A 24,895-nucleotide genomic window follows, 5' to 3' on the forward strand; every position below is an offset into this window, starting at 1 on the left:
GATTAATACAATTAATTAATCAATAACAATTATTTACCTATCATGGGCTAAGAAAACCTCACACAACAGGAGAATACAAGGTCGTGCAGTACCTAACTTTACCCACTTGTTCTACAAAGGGAGAATATTCTTCTTTCTACTTGAAATGGAGTAAATATGTACGTATTTATATACATGATCTATTTAGCAATCAACCAGCCACAATCATTAGTGGCCATCCCCTTAACATAAGCAGAGGGTCCTGCTTTTTGCACAGCCAGCAAGTTACATGACGCTGAATACAGAGTTCAGTTACAGAGAATTCACGGGTGCTCTCCCATGCTCAGCAAGACCTGCCTGGTCTCCCCCTCTGTCCTGGGACCCATTTCTGTCCCAAGTGTGTTCCAGAACTGGCAAAACCAGGATCAGGATGGATGCGTGTGTGTGTATTTCTTACATCGTCTCAGCCCTCACAGTAAAATCATGCTGGTTGAAAGCTCCTAAATTAACTAGTTCTGACATTAAACTTCCCACGGTGTCTTCCACTGCCTCTCATAAGCAGAAAGCACTCAAGACCTGTAAGCTGTATGCTCAGCAACCCTGAAGTAAACTCTACAGATTGCACATCAAGAACTTGATTGAAGAGCTGCATCTGAGCAGGTTACTTAGTGCTGAAGTTATGCTGACTTTATGCTGTATAAAAGGAACTAGTCTTTCTAAATCAAGAGAATTTGCAGTTTTACTTCAGTATTTTCATGGTTTGTGCATCCAAATAGGACAGAGACTCTCTGTTGAATCTTATTGCTAAAATCGACACCAGGTTTACACATAGGGTGTTACAGCTTGTGCAGTGGAGTCCTGTAGGCAAGCTAGGTTTGTATCCAAATATGTTTTTTTTTTCTAAATAAAATGATAGCAGAATAAATTATGACTCTGAGCAGCCCTTTCTTTCCCTAAGACATGGGAAGACGAAATGGGAATAGATCGGAGAGGATCACAAATGTATGTTAAAAAACAGGCTGCAGAATAAACTACAGAACCACAGAATTCGCTTTTGTTCCAGTTTTGACTTAAGGACCAACCTAACTCCACAACATACTCACTGAAGTTAAGTTCATCATAGTACATATTTTATCAGAAGCCTCTCCATTCCTTTTAATTGCTACTTGACTGAGGAGTCCTGTTTAAACATGAGATCAGGTCTGGAAATATGGGAAATATATATAATGGAGATGAAAATAGAGTGGGAAAGCAATCACTGAGAGCACGATGGAAATGAAGAAAGGACTGCAGGTACAAGAAAGTACAGATGCATCTCTAACAGTGAGTTTGATTTCTCTAGCTTCACCTGAAACCAAAGACATGACTTATACAGGAGCAAATACAAGGAAATACTCAGAAAAATTAGAGTAAAAATGTACAACCTCTAGCAGTAGTAGGTTTAATCCATCTGGATTTGGGACAGGAAAGTGATAGAAAATAAAGTTCAAGCGAACAAAGATTTCAATAGAAAAACATATCAAGAACTGTCATATAGACTTTCTCTGTGTTTTATCCATTACTGGAAAATGTTAATGAATTGTTTTCCAACAAATTATTCCACTAAATAAATGATTTTCCTATTTAATAGTACTATTTTCATTATTTGCTTTTACAGTGAAAGGGCAGATCTTTTTTTTTTTGTTTTACAAATGATTAGCACTGCTTTTAGTCTTCATAATCCTGATCTTGGGTGAACAAAATAGATCACGAAACTGGTGTCAGTGTACCAGCATCACAATAAACACTGCAATGACTGTGTAAGTGTAATACTAAGATGCAACACCAGCTCAGCAAACTGATTTCTACCCATTGAATGATTTGGTTATGCTAAAACTTCATAAAAGTTAAAGCAGAAATTGCAAGGTGCCAGCATTTGTCATAAGCCATAAATTACACTGCTCTGTAATTACGGTTACCAAATGCCGTTTGATTGTCAAATGGTATTTCTACATTGTTTCAGTGCCCTTTTCCATCATTTTAGTCAGCAGAAAGTTTTTTACTTCAGAGGACTTTCTTGATTTGCATAGTTCTTTGTGCAAACTGGATTTGTTCTAAGAATTTTTCTCATCTGTATTACTACTCTTCAAGAAAGGCTGAAACTTCAAATCAGATGAGCAGAGGCCTTATTAGCACAGACAGATCACAGAGCAAAATGGCGTGTTAGGAAGCACAGAACCTCATACATGTTTCTTCCTTGAAACACTCTGAACTAGTCCCATTCCGCTCTCCCCAGTGTGTCTCCTTGTCTGATCCAGAGTGCTATTTGCACAGATCTGATAAAAATACAGTTTTCCCTGGTTAGATAGTCTAATACATGTGTGAAAATCATTAGGCATTCCCCAGACCCCTGTACTACTTCACATCTGTTGGCTGCCAATCAAAGGTGGCTTGAAACTACTGAAACTATCATTGTTTACTCTTGATATCAACCACTGAGCAAATCAACTTTCACATTATTTATGCTGTACTGTACCAAGCTGAAGCAATAACACTTTGTGCTGTGATTCCAAGAGATGTGTCATAAACTAACTGGAGATAAACAAGATCTGTATGTCAAATAAAGAAGTTCCAGAGATCATCTGGGAAATGGGTGATTCAGTACAAGATATTCCTGCACCACACTGTTCAGCATTACGTTGCATAAAATAATTTTAGAAGCCAAGACTGATGAAGCTGCCATTTTAGGAGCTGTATAAAACTGACATCCTCACATCTTCTGGTCATTAGCCCTCAATTAACATAGTCAGAAGACTTTGATTGGTTACATGTAGGCTTCAGACAAAACCTACTTTAAGTAGTTATATTTTAACTGCAAAAAAAAATCCGTGTGTAAATCCAGCAGGAACAAAAGGAAACTGCAAATGGCACTAACCTGACTCGATCAGGTTTAACATCAGTGTGGAGTTCATTTTGAGCTATGATTAATGAAAGAACTACAGGAAGAAAACTATGCTATACTTTGGGTTGACCTTGCCTGAACTTCCCAGAAAGAACTGGCTAGAGTAACTGTAAAGTTACTCCAGTACAGTGAAAAAATTCAAGCCAGCTCAGGGAGCTCAGTGAAGACAGTAAGTTCAAACAATGGTGAGAGGTATCGTCTCTCTTAGATCTAACATCAAGTTGAGACGAGCTGTATTCAATGACTGGGGTATCCATATGCCAATAACAATTTCTTAAATGACCCGTACATGACTGGAAATTCATCTACAGTAATTGTATCAGGATGACTTTAAGAGTGACTTTTGAAATCTAAATTGCAGAACTATATTATCGCTGTAGATTTATGCAATGTAATAGCTAAGTGGTTTCCGAAGCTGAATCCACTGAATCCATATATGAGATGATTAGCATCCTAGTAAAGTGCAGATACATATTTTGTACTTAAACTAAAAGCCAAATGAGCTCCTCTACCATTTTTATAAGTGAGTAATCACATCTACTTTTAAGGTAGGGTTTCTAGAGCAATTTCGTCCCTTGGAGCTACATTCATTTTCAGTCTGACATGAAATACTGATGGGCTGCCTAAACAGTCAGCACTTAATTTCTTCAGAAGAGGACTGAATTTAACCTCAAAATATATATAGCTTCTATGGATCTCTGGAGATTTTTTTTTTCCTAACAAAATGTTGAACTTGGCCAGAGACTTTAAGGCATAAGTTACTGGTCAACAGAATTCACACCAAATTGGAAAATCACCTGGTTCATGTCATATTTATTTTTACATTTTCTTTCTCCATTTCAAGCAGTTTATTCCAAACAATGTTTTCTTGTATGTTTAGTTTTCTGTTAAAACTGAGACAGATGTATGTTCCATTTTCAGTAAACTCTATAGATCTCAGTGTTCTTGATTACCATGTTTGTTTCTTTCTCTTGGATTAAACAGATTTCATTTTTTTTTTGTGCCTCCTACTCTTTATCTTTCATGCCACAGTCAGATTATTCTCCCCTTATTTTTTGTATGTGTTTCCATATCACGCTTATCCCAAAGGAGACAAGAAAGACAAAGCCTCTCTCAACCAAAGAAATAGCAAATGGTACCATGCCAAGTCAAATGAAGTAAATGCAAGTTTGTGGATTAAAACTTAACATGCAGAAGTAAACTGAGTAGATCTATAAAAAGGCAAAAGTCAAAGTGGTTTCATATGGTCTGATGTGATTTTTTTTTTTCTGTTCTCAACTGCTCTCTGGCACCAAGAGAATGTAAAATACTAAATATTAACAGATATCTGGGTTCCTTTAGGACAATAAAGAAATACAAGGAGAGCCTTGGCTTTACCATACCATTCTAAACATACAAGTTATTCCTAACAAAAAAAAAAAAAATCTCATTTCTTAACATACACAGTTAGTCCTACACCTTTGGCTTTTTAGAATTATGATGAAGAGAAAAACAGTTGTTTAAAAGAGAGGTAATCATAATGAATTACTTCTTTACCTCCAAGAGTCTGCCAATGGAGTGCTGTACATCTTCTGCCACTATTCAATGTGTATGAAGAATAATACAGTGAAGAGGGGATTGTTAACATCAAATGAAAAAAAAATACCCAGAGGAATATGAGTTTCAGATCTATACTCTCGAACAAAGTAGAATTTTTATACCATTTATTCTTGAAAGCCACACAAATACCAAGTCCACTTGGGACCTGAGACAAAGACACCGAGCAAGTCTCAGACTTATTTTACTTTACTACTTTTACTTTGTTAAATAAAAATTATTCTTGGATTTAATGTAAATTAATAATCATTAAATGTAATTTGAGCTATGTTCTTGTAAAGGATCTCTTGCGAATAAAGCAGTAATGTCAAAAGCAGCTAATGTCAAAACGGGAATAAATAAATTAAACATCAAAATCCAAAGCTAAGGTACTTCTGCTTTCAAGTAGAAAAATACTGTTTTGCATATCTTGACATATAATTAGAATGCAAGTGTGCAGGTGTGTATGTAACTAACCCTGAATTCAGGATGAACTACTCAAAACAACTGCACAGTCAGATACTCAAAACAAATATTGTGCAATAAAGTTAATAACATAGAGGTATACTTTATGCATGAGGTCTAGGTATCTGCAAATAGAAAAATAACCACCTACTTTGCAAAATAAAGCAGATGACACAAATGAATATTTCAATTTTATTTTGAAAACCTAAGCTGTGATCTTGATTATATCTTCTGTAATTGCAATGCGAACCTCCTAGAAACATATCTTGTAGGACACAACTAGCCGTAAATATCTCACAGAAAGACAGAGTTTAAGACACAGGAAATGTAGTGAGTTTTCCGATTAGACCACAGAGTAACACTGTAAAAAAATGAATAAATATATATATAAAAATCAAGATAAAACTAGTTCTGGTTAATCAATATCACTTTAAAACATGAAGATGTATCTTACTACAACATATATTATCTTTTCTGGTGTCCACCCTCAACAAAACTAAGTGAGGTAGTCATGATTATTACTATGCAGCATAACAAATCACACACATCAATCATTCACTGCTGTTGCCTCTCAACTCTGCCTTCTTTAAAATCTAAAGAACAACACTGATGCTTGAAGATCATGCTGCAAGAGATTGATGGAGCCTGAATTTCAAAGAAAGAATAGGATAAGAAAAAGAAAGCTAAGGAATAAAAATGTTCCTTTTAGTTAAATTCCTGTTCATTTCTGAGGAGGAAAAAGAGTAAAACAAATTGAATAGTCTCATGAGCCCTATTTACTCAGAAACCTACATGAATTCGTAAGACAAAGAAAAACTGAGGAAGGTACGAGTACTGGAGTAAAGACTGTTACTAGTTGAAATAAAAGGGAAGTGGAGACTGAAGTTATAAAAGCGTAGGGAAAAACATCTTAAAGAGAACAATGTGAAAGAGCATTTTGCTGGAATATGCATCTATTACACACACAGTAAAGAAGATTCAACCTCAAAAAAATCAGTGAAAAAATTCAGACATCAGTAAATACAGGGTAAACAGGAAAAGAATAAATGGTATGTAGCAAAAGTAAAAAAAAAACCAAAACAAAAGCAAAAGACAATAGAGAAAATTTAGACAATTCTTTTGATGTTGACAGTATTTCAGGTTACACAGATATAAAACCCACTGAAGCAAGTTTAAACCTGATTAAGAATCTCAGACAAATGTATCTGCTTCTCCTCTCTCCATCACCTTCCTAATAATTTGCTGGTGTAGTTTAGCTGTCAGACCTTACTGGAATCTAAGTAAATAGAATTGTCTCATTTCTTTCGGAATCTACAGATCTTGTCCTTACAACAGCACTACTGGTTACAAAACAGATTTTCACAATAGTATTGTACGAGGATAACTAAGAAACAAATGCTCACAGTAAAAGCTTTTCACTAGACAGCTGAAATATAAGTAAATCATATCAGGAAGTTGCAAACTTATTGAAAAGTATAATTTTTATATTATTTGCTACCATGTAGATTAAAAGAAAAACCAAAATAAACCATTTTTACTTAGGGATTTGTCTATTCATATTCACTTATTGTACTGAAATGAATTCCAGAAAAATTAACTGAGAGTTAACTCCTTCAGTTTTTTAAATCTGTGTTTGAAATTGTGTCTTCACATTACCTCATTATTTAGTAAGTCTGTTAAATATGCTTGAAAAGTCTTTATACCCCAATGGTCTTTTGCAGCCTAGGCATGCTAATATACATAGCTTGTGCTATGTGTATCACTGCATTGTCTGGTAAGTGTTAACATATTTAAAATTCACATTTCTTAGAGAAAAGAAATGTGCTGCACGTAATCAAGTTAGGACAGGATAACTTGCACAGTAGCAAAAAAAAAAAAAAAAAAACAGATTACTTGTTCAACCAGAACTTGAATGTTTGTTTCCAACTTAAGAGATCTTTGGAAGAGAAGAGAGAACATGGAAGAAGCAGAGAAGTGGAAAAAAAAAAGTTGAGCATAAATACATTCCGTATGTCTACATACGTGCATGCACATATAAATTTAAGGTATATTACTTTGAGACATCTGAGATATAAGAAAGTAAAGACATGTTGCCTCTGAACCTCTAAGAAATATTTTTTAAAATTCTAATGACTCCAGAACATGTCTCCTAAAATCTTACTTCACAACAATCTAAGCTTCACCTCTAAATCCCTCAGTGTTATGCAAAATGTTTATAAGCAGGAAAAAAAACCAAAACCAAAACCAAAACTCAGTTGTATTAAATATGAAAATGAATTTAGTTTGGATACCCAAAGACAGATAACTTTTTCTCAGAGTGCTTCAGAGTTGCTTTTTGGCAAGGTAAAGCTTTTTCTAGAATAATTCCAGTACAGTAATTTGAAAATTAACTTTCTACTCAGCATTCATTAGAAAAGAAGTATGTTGGAGCAGGATAACAGCAAGATTATAAATTTCAGACACTGCCTTTGAGAATCACCCATGTAGAGTCATCCAGTCTTTCAAATTCCTTATCCTCTGGAAAATATCAAGCACACTTCTAATTTTTGAAGGTCTTGGTTTGTGTGTTACTAGGGTGGTTAATGCTAAATACAGGAAAATGAACATAAAGTAGAAATGAGTGATAAGTTATTTGTATGATTTAATACAAGATGAAAAATAGGTTGAGAAAGGAAAAGGAAGTGGGAGACTCATTCAGCTTTTTCCTCTTCTTCACTCACATCTTTACTAAGAACATAAATGCCCAAAGACGCATGGCAAAAAAATCTTAGGGGTGACAGATGAGCTACAAATCATTAGTTTAACAGTTGCCAGAAGAGCTGCCGCAAATTGAAAAGTGATAATTAAGTACAAGTTTACAGGCAATATGCTAAATAAAATACACATATTGAAGAAAATATATACAAGCAAAGGAAAGCAACTAATAGAGAACTTTGACGATTTAGCTGGTTTTTGATAATTTGGGAAAAATAGATATTCATTAACTCTCATTAAAAATTGATGAAGGATCTTTTATGATTCTGCAGGGATCTTGAATGCCTTCTGCCCCCTCAAGGGTTTAGCTGCCTGTGCTGTGCAAGAAGACTTTTTGGGATGCCCCTTGGCTCAGAAGCAGCTTTTAAGCTTAGGTGTTGGACTCTGGTAGTGGCCTGATCTGGGGTCAGCCATGCCTGTGCCCAGTCACAGACCCCCCTGACCCCCACCTGTGGGTTCATGTCCTGGCGTGGTCTCATCCTGACCCCATCCCCATGGCCCTACTCAGCTCTCTGGTAGTATTTGACCCCGCTGATCATCCCTGGACCTGCTGGGTGCCACAAGGATGTGCCAGGAGGGTGAGGGCCCTGCCCCACTGCCACCCTTGGCTCCCTGCTCCTCTGCCCATCTCCTATCACAGCTTTTCTCTCCTTCTGTGCCCATACTTTCCACAACGGAAAAGTGAAACACAGCTGAGGAACCTCTGAGTCTCATTTTTACCTTCCTCCTTAATTTAAATACAATAAATGCCACTTTTCTGATTGCCTGGAGCTTTATTCTGTCAGCAGGATTTTAAAACAAAGTTGATGCTCAACAGTGAAGTTCATGGAGCCTCAACACTAGACTTTACTGAGGTGAGACTGAGAGTTTTGGTACAATGAGTGCTGAGTTTCAGCACACAAAGTCTAATGGCAGTTTGATGAAGTGATGTAACTTGGCACTGCATACAGAAATTATTATTCCAGCAGGAATAACACTCATGGGAAAATCTGATGTAACCCTTCCAGACTAGTTATTTCATTCACAGTATTTAGATCCAACCGATTTTGTAAGACAGTCTAACAGTTTGGATTTCCCTTTAGTCATCAGACACAGGTAACAGCAACAGGTAATTTGTGAAGCAAAGGGACCAAAACGGTATTGTGTAACCACCTCTGTGGATTTTTATGGACACTGCTGGGCTTTATAGGGGTACTGCAAGTTTAAATCAAAGTGAATATCTATGAGGGGAAAAAAAGTGATCTGTCAGGCTTGAATACTAGCAAAGAACATGGAGCATTAGAGGACTGAAACATCCCTAAAATGTCTATTTTTACAATTATGTGTGACTAATTAGAAAAAAAGATCTAACCTTTCCTCTATGAATTTACCTTGTATCATCAGACTGCCAGAGCTACATTTGTAGACAAATGTCATAGATATGCAAAACTGTTGAGTTATTTTCAAGATTGATATTTCTTCCTGTTGCATTTTGAACAAGAAAATAATCAAACAATTGGAAAGGAAAACAGCATCCAATAATAAAAGGAAAGAAAAGAAAGACAGAAGGCATGGAAATATGCAATGTCTTCCTGGCTTTATATCTAAAGCACTTAGAAAACAAAGAGGCTGACTCCTAAATATGTTGAATTGGGGAAAGCTAGAATAAGTGGCCAGTCAGTCTCAAAAATTCTCATCTTAAGCTCTTGTGTGAGATGGAAAGGAAGACTGAGGATCAATATGGATGGTGCTAGAACAATCATCACTTTGCATACATTGTATTAGTGCATGTTTGAAAACATGATGACTGGAAACACACAAAATATCAGATAGAAGGCTTTGCACTTAGTGTCTCTGAAAAATGTCTACTGGGGTGTTTTCTATACCATTCACTTTCACTCACTGTAATCTCTAAGCCCTTTTCGAAGATCAATCTTACCATTAAGGTTGGGGAATGATTTCCCCAATGATCAATAAAAGAGGTTCTGCTCAGTTTAGATTTTAACAAGAAATTAAATCACTTCACTAAAATTACTACTTTATACATGAAATTAATGGAAAGTTTTCTTACTGACAGTGAAGATGGCACCTGCATTGAAAAACTCTAAACGAAAACACACCAGTTCTGTGAACTGATCTACAGCTACTGTAGCAGAAGAGTTTCACTGCTTTTTACAGGATAGGAGAAACAGCATAGGCAGAGAGAGCACACACTGCAGCGCACATCAATGTCCTATGGGAAGAAGGAAAGTTTTGCACATCTGGGAACAGCAGTCTAAAAGTACAAACACAAAATACACTCCCTGACCATAGTCCAGCTTCGGCATGAATGTGTATATGAAGATTTTCCCCAGCTTGAAGTTGTTCAGTTTTACACACGCAACATATTTACAAGCAGTGTATTTCAACCTATAAATGTCGGGTGACAGGGATCTGACATTACAAGAGAAGACTAAAAAAAATCTGTCAGAATCACCTGGCAATATTGAGAGCATTGTATCAGTTTGCCTACGCTACCAAAAGCCGTAACAGTACAATCAATTAAGAGAACTAACAACTTTGCTTAAACTGCAAATGGTGACATCAAGTTGAACAGCTGCCAAACCCACCCTCATTTCTGAAATCTATAGTTAAGTAGCCTTAAGCTATGTTTCTAATATACATATACAAATATAATGACATGACTTTTAATGACAGTAAGTTTGAGTATCTTACACATACCTATTACATAAAGATATTCTTATATTGTTATATGTACTACAGCTCTGGAATATCAATGGTAATAAGAAGCAACTGGCTCACAATAATAAAAGCAGGTCTTTCTACCTTTTTTTTCTGTAAGATTTTTCCCACATTTTTTTCTTTCTTGTCTTTCTGATCTCTCACTTTAATACATTAAAATGATACTCATTTTAATTCTTCACCAGAGTTGAAGACCATTTACAAGCTGATCTGTCACCGTGGGTACTCCTCTTCTTTGCTCTGTTTCACTTTTATTGCTAGATTCATCACTAAGATAGTACCTACTGTAACTATGAGGCTAAACTTAATGTGCTAGAAAAGCTAGTGCATACTCTTACTATGAGGCTAAACTTCACATGCCAGAAAAGCAATGCTTACAGTAATGGACTGTATCTGTATCTAGCAAAAAAAAAAAAAAAAACAACCAAAAAAAAAGAGTATATCAAGGGCAAATTGAGAATACAACTTCAAATGTTAATCTCTCTGTATTACAGGCTATCCACAAGATAAATGAAGTTCCACAGTTCTTTTGAAACACACCAAATTCATAGAAATTTTGGAAATTTCAATCAAGGATCTGCTGATAAAAATCAGCTTCTGATTGTAATGAACACATGGGAGTAGCTGCTGTCAATCAAAAAGTTTTAACTTGCCCTTTCAAGAGTCTTACCTCCAGTTCTGATACGCTTCCCCTGCTAAATCTTGAAAAATTATCTTACCTTTCAGGAATTGCTTCTGCCTTTATCCATCATGATTCACATGCAGATATGCTGGGAGATGTACTCATACAGATCCCTGTCTACACAGATTTAGATGGCTTGCTACTTTAAGATCCTAGTTGTATAGAGGTTCGATAGAAAGTGACCAGCAATTTGTCTTCATATGCTGCCCTAGCAGTGCTAATGCTTGCAAGAACATACATTCAATCTTCTGAGCTCAAGCTCCCTCTCAAGCATCAAACACCACAGAATTAAAACCTGACAACTCTCCCTACACATTGGGGTGAAACCCCAGCCTTGCTGAAACTCTCAGTGACTCCAAATGGGAGGGATTTCCCCTTTTAGTTATTTACATTAATGCTTAATCCAGGATTACATACTGCTTAATACATGAACTACCTCTCACCTTTTACAGCATCAAGTCTAACAATAACCACTATTGACAATACTACCTTGACTCTTTAAGGTACTTGTATTTAAAATAGGAATAAAAAACCAATACTATGTCTCATTTTTCATATTGCAATGGCTTAAGCAAACAATGAAAAAACAGGGGTATCTTATGAACTTAACAGCCATTATTTACTAAGATTGTTCAAACTTCTACATAAAGGTACAATATTAAACAATGCAAAGAGGAACAGAAAAATTATTAAAAATCAGTTGGGCAGGAACCATCTATAGTTGCAAAAGAGCTGTTATCTAATTAAATTTGCTGTTAGAGTCAAGATTACACTTGCTTAAAGCGAACACGACAAATTCCCTTATTGATGTTCCCAGAACAATATGATCTCATTAAAATTCAATTACGCCAGAAATCATCCATTTATAACAGAGGCCAAATCCTGCTTTCTGGTTCATGTATGAGTTTGCTGCTGTAGAAATTTACCCCTAGTTTAACTCTATCAAACAAGAAAGATCTGGCCCACTGAACTACTACACTCAGAAGTCTAAGGTAAGAAATATTTGGCCCAAGCTCTCTCTCAATAATGCAAGATACAATCTACTTTATGTAGCCAAAGCAAAGCTTTACTGATAAAAGCAGCTTTATGCAAATGTTCAGCCATAAATTACTTCTAAAGAGTTGGCACTGCAATGTTCAGACATCTATTCAAAAATACTATTTTGTTCTTTTTGGATGCTTATCAGATATCTTATCAGATAAAGCTTTGTTCATCTGAATCAAATTATTCAGGTTTTTGCTAAGTTCTTTCCTGTTGGAGCTTCTTGCAAAGTAACTTCAAACTGTTTCATTTTCTGAATAAACTGAGTGATTCCAAACAACTTTTGCTAGAAGAGGAATAAATTAATGATCAGGAGATCAGAATCCTTTTGGTCTTCAAAGCCTTCAAAGGATTTAAAACACAGAATTTAACTCTTACCCTCCCTCCTTTTGAAGTGGGTCATTTTTAGTAAAGAAACTTCTTCAGAGCCAGTGCATTACACTATTCTGTATAATACCAGAAGGGCTAACAGCTTAAAATATTACCAAACAACAGTAGCCCGAATACTTGTGTTTAAGAAAAAATCATAATCAAGTAAGTTTTTTTCTGCAAAAATTAACATGGTATCTTTTTATTTACAAGCCCTAAATCTAGGAATACTATTTTGTTAAGTACTAGCCCGAGTGGAATACAGAAAAATTGAGAGAAAAATCCACGAGGAAAAAGGTTTAGATATGAAAAATTCAAAACATTCATTTTAGATAATTTTAATACTATTGGTCTTTTTACAGTTACTCACTATATTCATTACAAACTTAGTCCATTAAGAGAAGATCATGCTTCTCTCATCTCAGTGTTACTTCTTAGGAATCACACAGGAAAGCATGAAGAAAGGCAAATCTAAAATTCTAAATCAATAATATGTTTTCATTCCAAAAGAACTTGAATTAATAAATTTTGAGATACTCACAAAATTTCCCGAAAAAAACAAAAACTTCCACTTAAATTTGGAGTGTATTCAGCCTTAGACACACATTCAGGTATCTATATATAGGTCTTTATATTTAAGCTCTTACTATTAAAAAGGATGTAGTCATCACAGTTTATGAAGCCATAAATGTGGTTCAGTTCACCCTGAAGCACACATTTATGCATAACTCTACATAGAGTGGAGTAGAGACTCAATCTTTGATTGCAAATGGGAGCCAAGACAATCAGCTCTTGTACAGACACACCGAGACTTAATTTTAGGTGTTCACCGTTGAATCCAATCCTTGGTTTTAAAGCAGTCAAAACTTTGTTTCTGTTTTTCTTAATAAATATGAGGTAAAATAAATTTCAAAATGAAAATGGAAATATCAGTTACATATGGTGAAATTTCATCAAAACCAACATGTTCCATAAGAGAAGTCTAATTTTAATAAAACAGTCTTTCTTGAACACACAAAAAAAACAAACTCCAGAATTAAATCCTCATGATCAAGTACTAAATAATACATAATTTCAGAGCTCATTGAAAAGTTACAACACAAATGTTAACTATTGGAGGAAGGACCTCAACACCAAAGAAGCACCAATATAATAAATATATAAATACTAAATATATTAAATATCGATACTAAATATAAAGTTGTTTTCCTACCTGTGTGCAGACAAATTACTGAGGTACAGGGTGTATTTTTCTTCAGAAGACAGACCATCCATCATCAAGTAAAAAACATGAAAATTACTCTGGTTGAGAGGTTGTGTAATTACACGAGACTTCTCCAACATGTATGTATAAATCCTAGCTGATTGAGAAAAAAAAATAAATTAATCATTATAATAACTGCTCAAAACATATATATTTTAAACCATTCACCATTTCAAGACTGAAGAACAAACAGTGTTTCTTATAAAACAGTTTGAGGTGACCACGATATCAAAAATATCACCATTCATTCTACCGTGAGTTTCCATATAAATCACATATAAACTCCTAATTCCATTTAAATGAGTGGAACAAATGTCTTTACTTACTGTCTTATATTATCATTAAAATTAAGTAAGCCATTTTAAAGATAATGATGTTGATTTGTACTCTGTTTTACTTATTTGAGGAACCAGTTGTCATATTTGGGAAGACTTTCTAAGAGACAAGCTGTTAGTCATCTCACCGAAGTGTAGCCATCTGAGCACTTCCAGCTATTCTAAGCTCCTTCTTAAATAGAGAGAGAAAGATGCAAGAGAGCTTCAAGATATCTTGGAAAAACTGTCCTTGGAACCATTTCCTCTTTCTCTGTTGGCAATCAAGAATGCTCAGATTAATAGTTTAGATTAGTATATTCTCTACATCTAGATGGCTACTTGTAGATGGCTACAAAGAGACAAATCCTCTGCAGAACTGGTCATCAACAAGCTGACAAACCTGTGCCTGGGGCAACATAGCCATCTGAGAAGGGTCATGATGAGCTGGCCAAATGAGAAGCCATGTGAATAAGCACATCTGAGAAGAAGGTGAAGGAGGATGAACCTGACCACAATTTGCCTACAGAAATGCAGATTACAGGATCACACATAACCTGAGACTCACTAAGGTTCTGAAAGAGGCAAAGCACAGAAGCACAGGAAATACTGGAACCTCAGATACATTCACCTGCTTCACCAGATTACAGGCATTTTAGAGTTATTTGTGAAGAGACAGAGAGGTATACACTAAGCCCTCCACCCAATGTATACCACCATGCAGTTCCAGACGCAGCAGGCTACAGAGAACAAGTGAATGCCTATCCGTAACTAGAGGTCAGGGCCTTCTCTGTGAGCAAGGATCTGATTCCAGCTCCCACTTACCCCACTGTTTGTATACTTTATCTCATCATTGCCTAAATACTAGCTGTGGTGCAAATACCAGAAGCATGTCCCTTCATACACAACAGAGCACCCCCACTGCTAGGATGCCATACATTCTGTTGCAGCTTTCTGCTTTTCAATCTCTGCAACATGACAGAGCTTTCACAGGGACTTAATGAACATCTTTACCCTGGAAAAGGCTGTTGAATTTAGAGGATAAGCTGCACTTCTCAGCAATGGAGGAGCTATATTTTCAAAACCCTGTAAGCAGAGGTTTATGAACTGAAAGTAGCTCTTGAACATTAAGTGATAGAAAATACCGGTACATGTATCCCGCAGCACAGCATGTTCTCTGAACACATACCATTTTAGAGCCACTCATGGTTTCCTAGAATTTTCTTTTTTTTTTTTTTTTAACTTTTTTGAAGCAAGCTGGCATTAAGCATAAATTCATAGAATCATAGAATAGTTTGGGTTGGAAGGGACCTTAAAAGGTCATCTAGTCCAACCCCCCGCAAGGAGCAGGGACATCTTCCACTAGATCAGATTTCTCAGAGCCCCGTCCAACCTGGCCTGGAATGTTTCCAGGGATGGGGCACCCACCACCTCTCTGGGCAACCTGTGCCAGTGTTCCACCACCCTCACAGCAGAGTTCTTCAGTGCAGTCAAAACTGTTGCATTTCTTCATGTGCCTGAGAGACCTGAAGTTTGAAGGTAGAGTGGGACTTTAAAGATTTCTAAAGATGTGGATAATTAAACAATATTTTCAGAATCGGTTTCAGATTCAAAGCTATTGCCCAATGCAATGCTAATCAAAGTTATGCAGGTTAGATCTGGTGAGTGAGAGTGTGCATCAGAAGCACCATAGTTGCATTAGCCTAATGGCTAGGCTAGAAGCCAGAATGTCATAGTCCTGCCACCACTGAATTGCTAATATCCACAGCAGCTCATTCAGAGCTAGCTTGGTTATTGCTATACCAGTTGTATTTGTCTGGTAATTATATTGTAAATTTCACCTAAGTATCTTTTGAAGAGCTCTAAGTTTTTGTCTATACTGTTAAATTAAATGCAGCAAACTTGAAGTTGTGTGTATGAGGGAATGTAGCCTGTGAGAATACTGTTGAAAGACAGCACAGAGTGGAGGGAAATAAAATTGGTCAATCTTGAACATATTGTTTTGAGAAAGGTCTCAACAATTAAGTGTAGTCCCTGAACTAAGTATAACTATGTACAGTCTCACAAAGTGCTACTCTGCACAGGCCAAATTATCCCAGACACATCCCAGTTAAACAGTACGGAAGGTCAGTGGTACACTACCCAGGGGCATCTTCCACCCCTTCAACAGTACAGGCATGGCTTGACATGTGTGCTGGCAACCAAAACTATGCCTGGGGTTCAAGCTACAGAAGAGACAGTAGGACTGACAGAGAAGAGTTGTACAGCTGACTTGCTGAACCACAGAGACATGATCTGGCCCATTTAATCACCCTACAACAAGCAGAAGTGAACTCCTGCTATTATGGAACCTACATTATGGGAAATTGTGTATGAGCCATTCAGCCCTCTGTTGCTACACTATGGAAAAAAAGAACTGTGCTGGAAGTAAAAGTGCACGCTTGGGAAATCATTTAGCTGGTAGCAAGATATGTTTCTGGCTCCAGTAACTTTGCAGCACACTACAAATTGGAGCAATGCAATCCTAACCTATCATAGCAGGACTGGCCGAGACACAGACTTTCATCCGACTCAACCCTTACCTGCCTACCATTCCTATAGGGTAAAAGAGAATAGATGAACCTGAAGAATGATTTCCATCTTTTATTGTGCTTGTAACTTATTTCTCAGTAAAACTAATTCCACCATTGATTAATTTGAAAAGAGGCCGTTACTAATCTTTAATCACTTCTCTTTTTTGTGTGCAATGATCTTCACTAAGGCTTTCACAACTATCATTCAGGTGTTTATAACATTCATTGATTAGTAAAAGCAAGAAAAATGTTACCAGAGGTCATCTATCTAATTAATTAATACATTTAACTTTAATGACAGGCAATGCCACTTATTTAGATGACACAAATTAATTCACCTCTTTTCAGGTACTTCAGGTCACCCACTTTAATCAGGCTAAATACAGTTCACCTCAGTTAGCATCTCCAGCAACAGGAAGAGCTGTTAGGAAGAGCCAAGCTTCTCATCAGCAAGAATTAAACACAGCACCATCTTAATGGAGCTAAAGTAGCTCATCAAGAAAACGATCATGGCAATGTGCTTTTCTACAAAGTGAGATGATATATTCATTAATCTACGTGTGAAACAAAAGAGTAAAGTCTGCCATTTTTGTGCAATGTTAACTGTGCTTACAGGCACAAGGAAATTTCTACTTCTTTAACAGATAACTCAATCTACTGAGCAGCTACAAAGTCAGTAAGTGGACTCTGTATTGAAAGTGTGGCCAGTGAAATCTTTCTTCCAGCTATGCATTCTTTGAAACTACACTGCTCTTTCTCAAAAACCATGTTATCCTAAACACAGCTACTGCTAAAGACAAAATAATATTTGAAAGTTTAGAGCTGAAACACAGTACAAGAACACATAAGAGGGCTTAGCTTGCTGAAGTCTTTCTTATAGCAAAAAAAGAAATTCATGCCTGAAATGTCTTAACTGATAAAAAATGTTTGTAACACACAGAGGTAAATATGCATTCTGCTTCTTTTTACAAATCAAATTAAATCCTCCAATTTCAGTGCACCTTAAAAAAAATAATCAGGCCTTGCTTTTCAAAAAAATTAAGACTGAGAAAAGCAAGGCAGGAAAATCTAGAGAATAAGTTTGTCGGGCTTGATTTTCTCTTCCTAACCTTCTTTTTGAGTAACTTGAGGAAAATGACAGAACATGACCTTTTATCTTGGGAATTATGTCAATTTACCTGAAAGACCATTTACTCTCTCCCTTTCCAGATAAAAATTAAATGCAGTAATTTTACTTCTGGAAATAAATCAATAATCAGTATTTTACTACTATGCAGAGGGTATGAATCACTGTCTACAAATGATTATGATTTTTTGGCAGATCAGTCTTTGAATTCTGTTAGACATGAATTTATTTTATAAACTTAATGAAATCACTGGCCTGTAGTTTATTCTGTATTTGTTCTGATGTAAGACTTTTTACTAGTTTCCACTGCCTTATCTTATCCAGTCACAAAGAACAACAACTTAATCTGGGCGATACCTTCTCCATTTCTTTGATTGGACAAAAGCAATGAAAGATACCTGACCACTGTCCTGGTTTCCACAGGGATGGAGTTAATTTTCCTCTCAGTAGCTGATGTGTTTTAGATTTGGTACGTGAAGAGTGTTGATAAACTACTCTGATGATATGAGTTGTTGCTAATGAGACCAAGGACACTGTCTGGCTTGCCAGGTCTCACTAAGATGCAGGTGCAGGAAGCTGGGAGGGATACAGACAGAATAATTGACCCAAAGTGGCCAAAGAGAGTATTCCATGCCATAAACGCCATGCTCAGTATATAACTGAGGGTTGGCCAGAAGGGAGGGCATCTCCCTCTCCCTCCCTGCCCCCCCGCCCCTTGCTCCTTTGCTTGCTGCTCAGTTTCCTTTTAGCGATTCCTGCTTAGGACAGGCTGTATCAGTCACTGGGACATCAGGAGGTGAGAAATTGTGTATTTTTAAATTTTGTATATTAGTATTAGTATCATTATATTCTGTTATTATTGTTATTTTTCTTTGCTATTCTAGTAAATTGTCTTCATCTCAACCCATGAGTTTTCCTTTCTTCCCAATTTCTCTCCTCTATCCCACTAGGGAGGGAGAGGGTGAGTGAGAAACTGTGTGGTGACTAGGACTAAACTACAATGACCACAAAGCCTCTCTTCACAGAAAAACTCCCATTTGAACCCAACATTGCAGCACACGTCATCAGAAACAAGAGCCAGAGTGGCTTTGAGTAGAACCACACTCAAGAGCTCCATCCTTGTTTTCAAAACTTTGTGGCAAAAGTCCAGTTTATGAGACATTGAATCAAGCCTGTAGAAGAATGTTATGGCCAAGGTTTCTGTTATTTAGGTATATCAGACTTTCTGCTATAAAAATAACCCTTATGTGACAAAAGCTGGAGCATTTCCAGGGTTTAGGCATAAAAGAACTTCAGCATGAACAAAAAGCTGTCACAAACTTTGCTGATGTCCACTCAATACACAAGGAATGCTACCTTGTGCTTACCTTCTATAATAAAATGTACTTTGCATGCCCCTTCCTTAGTGAATTATTAGCGATCTCCACCCTTAAGATCTGTCTGTTAACGAGTTTAAACAACCTAAACCCTTTGATGGAGCAGTCTAGTGTCACTTAGATTATTGTTTACAAATCAGACATATTTAGCCCAGTTTGCCTCAATAAGTTATAAGTTCATGTGTCAGCAGAATCAGGTGCTCTGCAATTTACATTTGTCATTCATGTTTAAACAGTGCAGTGCAGTAAATACTGCTGCAAATGACCTTGCAAATAGATACAGAGAATCACTTGGTGAGATTTAAACTAGCCAAAGATAACGTCTCATTCTTTCCTCATTTATGGTAGCGTAAATCTGGGACAATTTCACTCAGAAGTGATGTTTAGTAGCGGTCTAGAAAAGGCAACATCTACAATGCAAATCGAACAGTATGAACAACTGCAATTTAAACAAATATAAAAACCACTTTTACTGCTGGACTGGGGCTTTTCAATCTTGACTCTAAATTACACAAATTTTGTCTACCTTAAATTTGGTAACAGTAATCAATTCAATTCGTAAATTTTTGGGGATGATAGAATCATAGAATAGTTTGGGTTGGAAGGGACCTTAAAAGGTCATCTAGTCCAACCCCCCTGCAAGGACCAGGGACATCTCCAACTAGATCAGATTTCTCAGAGCCCTATCCAACCTGGCCTGGAATGTTTCCAGGGATGGGGCATCCACCACCTCTCTGGGCAACCTGTTCCAGTGTTCTGCCACCCTCAGCGTAAAATTTTTTTTCCTAATATCTAGTCTGAATCTACCTCCTTAGTTTAAAACCATTACTTCTTGTCCCATCACAACAGGCCCTGCTAAAGAGTTTCTTTCCTGTAGGCCCCCTTTAGGTACTGGAAGGCCACTGTACGGTCTCCTTGGAACCTTCTCTTCCCCAGGCTGAACAGTCCCAACTCTCTCAGCCTGTCCTCATAGGAGAGCTGCTCCAGCCCTCTGATCATCTTTGTGGCCTTCCTTCGGAACCTCTCCAACAGGTCCATGTCCTTCTTATGATGGGAGCTCCAGATAAGTAATTTGTTTATCTTTTTTTATTGGACTTGACTACCCCTACATTTTCTCATTTAATCCCTATGGTTTCAAAGCGGTAAAACCATAGTATTAGTGTACAAGAAAACTGACACAAGAAACTGGTTAACTGATTCCATATTTATATCATTCACAGACAAGGGCTGTGAATTAAACTGACAAGTCTGGGTAAAGCTGCTTGAAAGCTCAAGTCCCTTCAATCTCAAGCAAGGCACCCAAAAATTGTGGGAACACATGGTCTTAAGGCCTTGAGGCTTCTGTTCCTCATCTTGAGGAAATGAATGACACAACCTTACGTCAGAAGTACTGTGAAAATGAAGCCATTTATGCATCTGAAAAGCTCATACAGTGAAAAATATTGATGAATAACATAGAAAATCCACAGAAAAACTAGAATTCAGTTTTTAGAGCAGAATAAGCAGTTTTAGAGCAGTACAAGCCACATATGGATCAATGAAGGGAAAACAAACTATTTAATAGCAGATCACTGAAGAAATATAGACCATTCTCTGCATTGAATGAAGCTGGGGCAGGGTGGAAAAACAACAGCATTAAATTTGTATGCACAAGACAACTCAAGAGTATCTCAGACAACTTCAATTCTGGCATTTTCTAGTGTTCATATGCTTAACCTTTCAAAATTAGTATCGTTTTCATCTGTTTGTGCTTCTGCTCTGTGTGTGTTACAAAAAGAGAAAAAAGCGTGCATGCCATGTAACTGTGATAACTAAATATACTGAAATTAAATATATAATATATACACACAAATACTTAAAATACCCAATATAATATTAGAAACAAGTGCAAAAAATAATCTCTTTGTTACTTCTATTTCACAGCAAGACACAGCTATCACAGTTTATTAATGTCAGCTGCAAAGGGAATGAGATTTCCTGGGAAATGTAAGAGGAATAGGTGGTATTTTTTTTTTTCTTGTCTTTCTCTGCCACCTCGTGGTTGCATAAAAAAGGGCTCTCCCTCTTAATGCTGCACACTACTCTTGACACCCTGTGAATTCACATTCTACTAAACATGTTCCTCTGACGCTCCCGAAAACTCCCTTGCCTCTTTCACATACTCTAAGGCCATTGATGCCTAACTCTGTGTGTGTGACACACTGGGATCCCTGATCTACTTGTCTGTGGGTGATATCAAAAGAAAACCATTGAACAGATGAAATGATACTTACCTGCAATTAATGCTTTTTTCTTCTCACAAAATTGTAGCTCAAAATATTTTATAAAACAGCTGGAAAAATCATTCAGGGGTGTCTTAGCATGTCCAAAGGCCTCCAAGATACAGTTTACCTGCAAGACAATGGTAAAGAAGTAATAACAGAGGAAATAAACAGGAATATATTTAAATAAATATCAGTGAGGTTGGTTTGTGATCAATAACAGGAAAAACAAACGAACAAAAAGACTCTTTTTCAGATTGGAATTTAACTAATTCCTTGAGAGTTTTTTTTTTTTTCTAAACATAACTTAAGGTAACATAGCTCAAAAGAAAAACTAAAAGTGCTGACAGAATAGCAGAATCTGTACATGGAAGAGCAAAGACAATGGCTCCCACTTGAGCTGTGTCCTTACTGGTAGTTTGGATACAAGTGACTGGAGTCATATGCCCAGAGCTGGCATGCTTAGCAAAAAGATTAGAATCTTTGAAGGCAGCTATGCATGTAAAGTTACAGTCAGTCGATCCTAATAACCAACCAAAGGAATTTACAAGCTTTATACAATGCCAGAAATGGCATAAATTATTGATTTCAAATAGAATTACTTTAACATTATATTAGTGAAAAAGTGAGGAAAAACATAGATTCTGACTTTTTAATAGCATCTCTCACCAATGCATTTCTATGTTACATCTTCATGGTCACAGTAACTCTTTTTAAAAGACTAAAAATTTAAAAAATAATAAAAAATATTAAATATGCCATCTTTATTCCATATTTTCTCTGTAGTTACCTTTTCTGTTTATAATTAGTTTCTTACACTAAATGGATTCCCTTCAGCACTTTCCTGTTTTGCATCCTAAGAAACTGATTGCAATGTGGCCTCAATACACCATTATACTCTGATAAAACAATGGTTTGCTGAAGCTGGGTGACCTAGATGCGGAGAGGTAGGAATCAACAGGGCTGTGCAGTGGCACAGATAACGTGTGGCTCCAATCACAGAGACAGAAGCTCTAAAAATCAGACCCTTCAGAATTGTTAACTAAAACAGGTATCTGTGCAGTAGGTGGCAGCAGAAAACTAGTCAGCCTAGCTTTGCTTCCACTCTAGCAGAGTTGTTTAGGATGTATTTGCTCATTAGGCTCATTCAGCACTTGGTTTAACCCGAGCAGCTTTATTAACTTTAATGGTGCTATGCATAACTGCAGCAGGAATTAAGTCAGGCTATTGTGTTCATTAAAAGGCAACTAAACCAGAATTTCTACTTGATTTCCCATGGCTGAGATCTGCTACATCTGCCTTCGCTGTCTTAAGTCAGGTGTCCCATCTAAGCTCGTTACAAAAGATTCTTCTATAACCATTTTTCTTAATATGTGATGATTCTCTTCTGCCCACGTTGAGCAAGACTCATTGACACGTATGGCTACATCTATACTATTAAACTAAACAGGACCAGGAACAGAACTCTCTATCTTCTATGGTAAGTGGCACAGTAAGGTTTACATTCAGTCCTCCACCTCTTCTTTTGCAGAATAGGGTGGACATTGTAAATGGTCCCTGGCACGTGCTGTCCTCTGAACTGTGACCAGAGGACTTGTTGGGGATTTAAAGTGTGTCAGGGAGCAGGGTAACAACTGCATGTTAGGGATTGCTGTTCAGTTTCCTACAGAGATGTACAGTGGGTTAAAGTAGTCTGCAAAGTTAACTAATTTTTAGACTGAGAAAATTAGGCCTGGTCAGCTCCCTCCCACATTGATTCCTGTTCTCAAGGGAGGAGAACATCTTATTTCATTTGCACTGTATCCTGATGGCTGTCCCTGGGAATTTTCCTGTGGTCAGAAGACAAGTTGCAGCAGATACAAGACTACTTTCCACACCTCCTGATTCCCACTGCTGCCATATTTGTATTCAAACATTTGCTGCCATTTTTGTATCTAAAACACAGAGGTTTCAGTTGTCTAGTCACAAAGTTACTTATTTACTCTAGTTTTTCTACTCACTACTTAATCTGAGCACTAGGAAAGAAAAAGATTTGGAGGATCTGACCTGAATTTTGCAGTTCTACTTGAATAACATTTATGGCCTGATCAGTTCAAAACTGTAAGTAAACCTCTGTAGTTAGTAAATAAAAAAAAAAACAAAAAAAAAAACCAAAAAACCCAAACCCACAGTAGAAATAGATGTCACTTTTAGATCTGGCTCTTGGGTTTAAAATAAAGTAAAAGTGTACTGTCCCTATATAATGCTATTATTGCAATACTAGACTTTGAAATTTAAATTTAAAAAGTGAAAAGATAACAAGGGTGTTCTTAACCTTGTTACTGAAACCTTGATTAAATGTGTCAGTTTAAGAACATCATTGATGAATCAGGTATCACTGTGAAAAACACTTTAAGATGGCAATTGTATGACTACATGAAGTAAAGTAAAGCTACAGCTTATTCAGTTGTAGTGTTTTCAGCGTCATCAGGCTTTTTAAAATGTTTTCAAAAAAACACAGATGCAACATGTTTTCTAAAATCTACCCCAAATCCATAGGACTTCTATTACCTTATCAGCTAGAATGTACAAAATATGAACCAGTGTATCTGTTGCCTTTCCTACATCCCAATAATCCTGATTTGTAGGTTGCCTGTTAGTGTCAGTTGTACTTCTGACACTATTTTATTATCTTTCTGTACTAAATAATGCACAGATCAGACAGAAAGCAGTGTGTTTTGAATGATGCATGTGATGCTTTTAAAATAACCCACAACAAAAAATTCTAGGGTTCTGCTGAATATCACGCATGTGACAAGTGAAAGCTAAAAAAAAATAAAACAAATCTGTATCTTGGGTTGACTGTAAGTGCTGTAGAGGAAAGTCACCAGAGTGTGTGAAAGAGTCTAAACATACTTTTTTGAAGTATAAAACTCAGAACTGAGTTATGACAATGCAGACCATGCTAAAACATTCTGTGTAAATCTGCCTCTGAGCTGGGATGTCAGATGAGAAGTTTCATCAGGAAAAGAAAATTTTTTGAAAGAGTTTGAATTGCAATCTAGAGTTCAGCATGATTTAAAATGTCAGTATGAACCTTTACAGTCCTGTAACAGCTGTAACAATGAAACATGAGTTGCAATGTCCAGTCCAACAAAAACTTTGCATTTACAATGTACTAGAAAGAAGACCAATTCATCTGATACATGAAGCAGGTTCTCACAATTGCGTTACGCACTGGGCAGAATTCTTTTCTGCTGAGGGAATTAAATACGACAGATATTCAGAACTCTTGCCTATTCCATAAATACATTTACTATACAAATACTGGGCCATATACCTTTGTTCAGTCCTTGCCATTTTCCTGCAACTTTCCTGTTTGTCTTACATACTATTACTTCAAATGCCTCAGCACTTCTTATACCATCCAGAGAAGCACCACCACAACTACATAGACACATTTATTTACTTACTGAGG

General features: G+C 36.6%; 1 protein-coding gene across 1 annotated transcript in view; it reads right to left on the minus strand.

Moving 5' to 3' along the window:
• Positions 1-24,895, minus strand: part of MYO16 (myosin XVI) — a 385,808-nt gene that overhangs the window by 138,173 nt on the left and 222,740 nt on the right. Inside the window, exons 15-16 of the mRNA XM_086741186.1 lie at positions 21,451-21,568; positions 13,741-13,888 (exon numbers count right to left, since the gene is read on the minus strand). Of these exons, the coding sequence (XP_086597312.1) occupies positions 13,741-13,888; positions 21,451-21,568 (266 nt within the window). The remainder of the gene's footprint in view (positions 1-13,740; positions 13,889-21,450; positions 21,569-24,895) is intronic.

The sequence above is a fragment of the Chlamydotis macqueenii genome, chromosome 1 (assembly GCF_036417535.1).
Source record: "Chlamydotis macqueenii isolate bChlMac1 chromosome 1, bChlMac1.mat, whole genome shotgun sequence".
Taxonomy (NCBI): Eukaryota; Metazoa; Chordata; class Aves; order Otidiformes; family Otididae; genus Chlamydotis; species Chlamydotis macqueenii.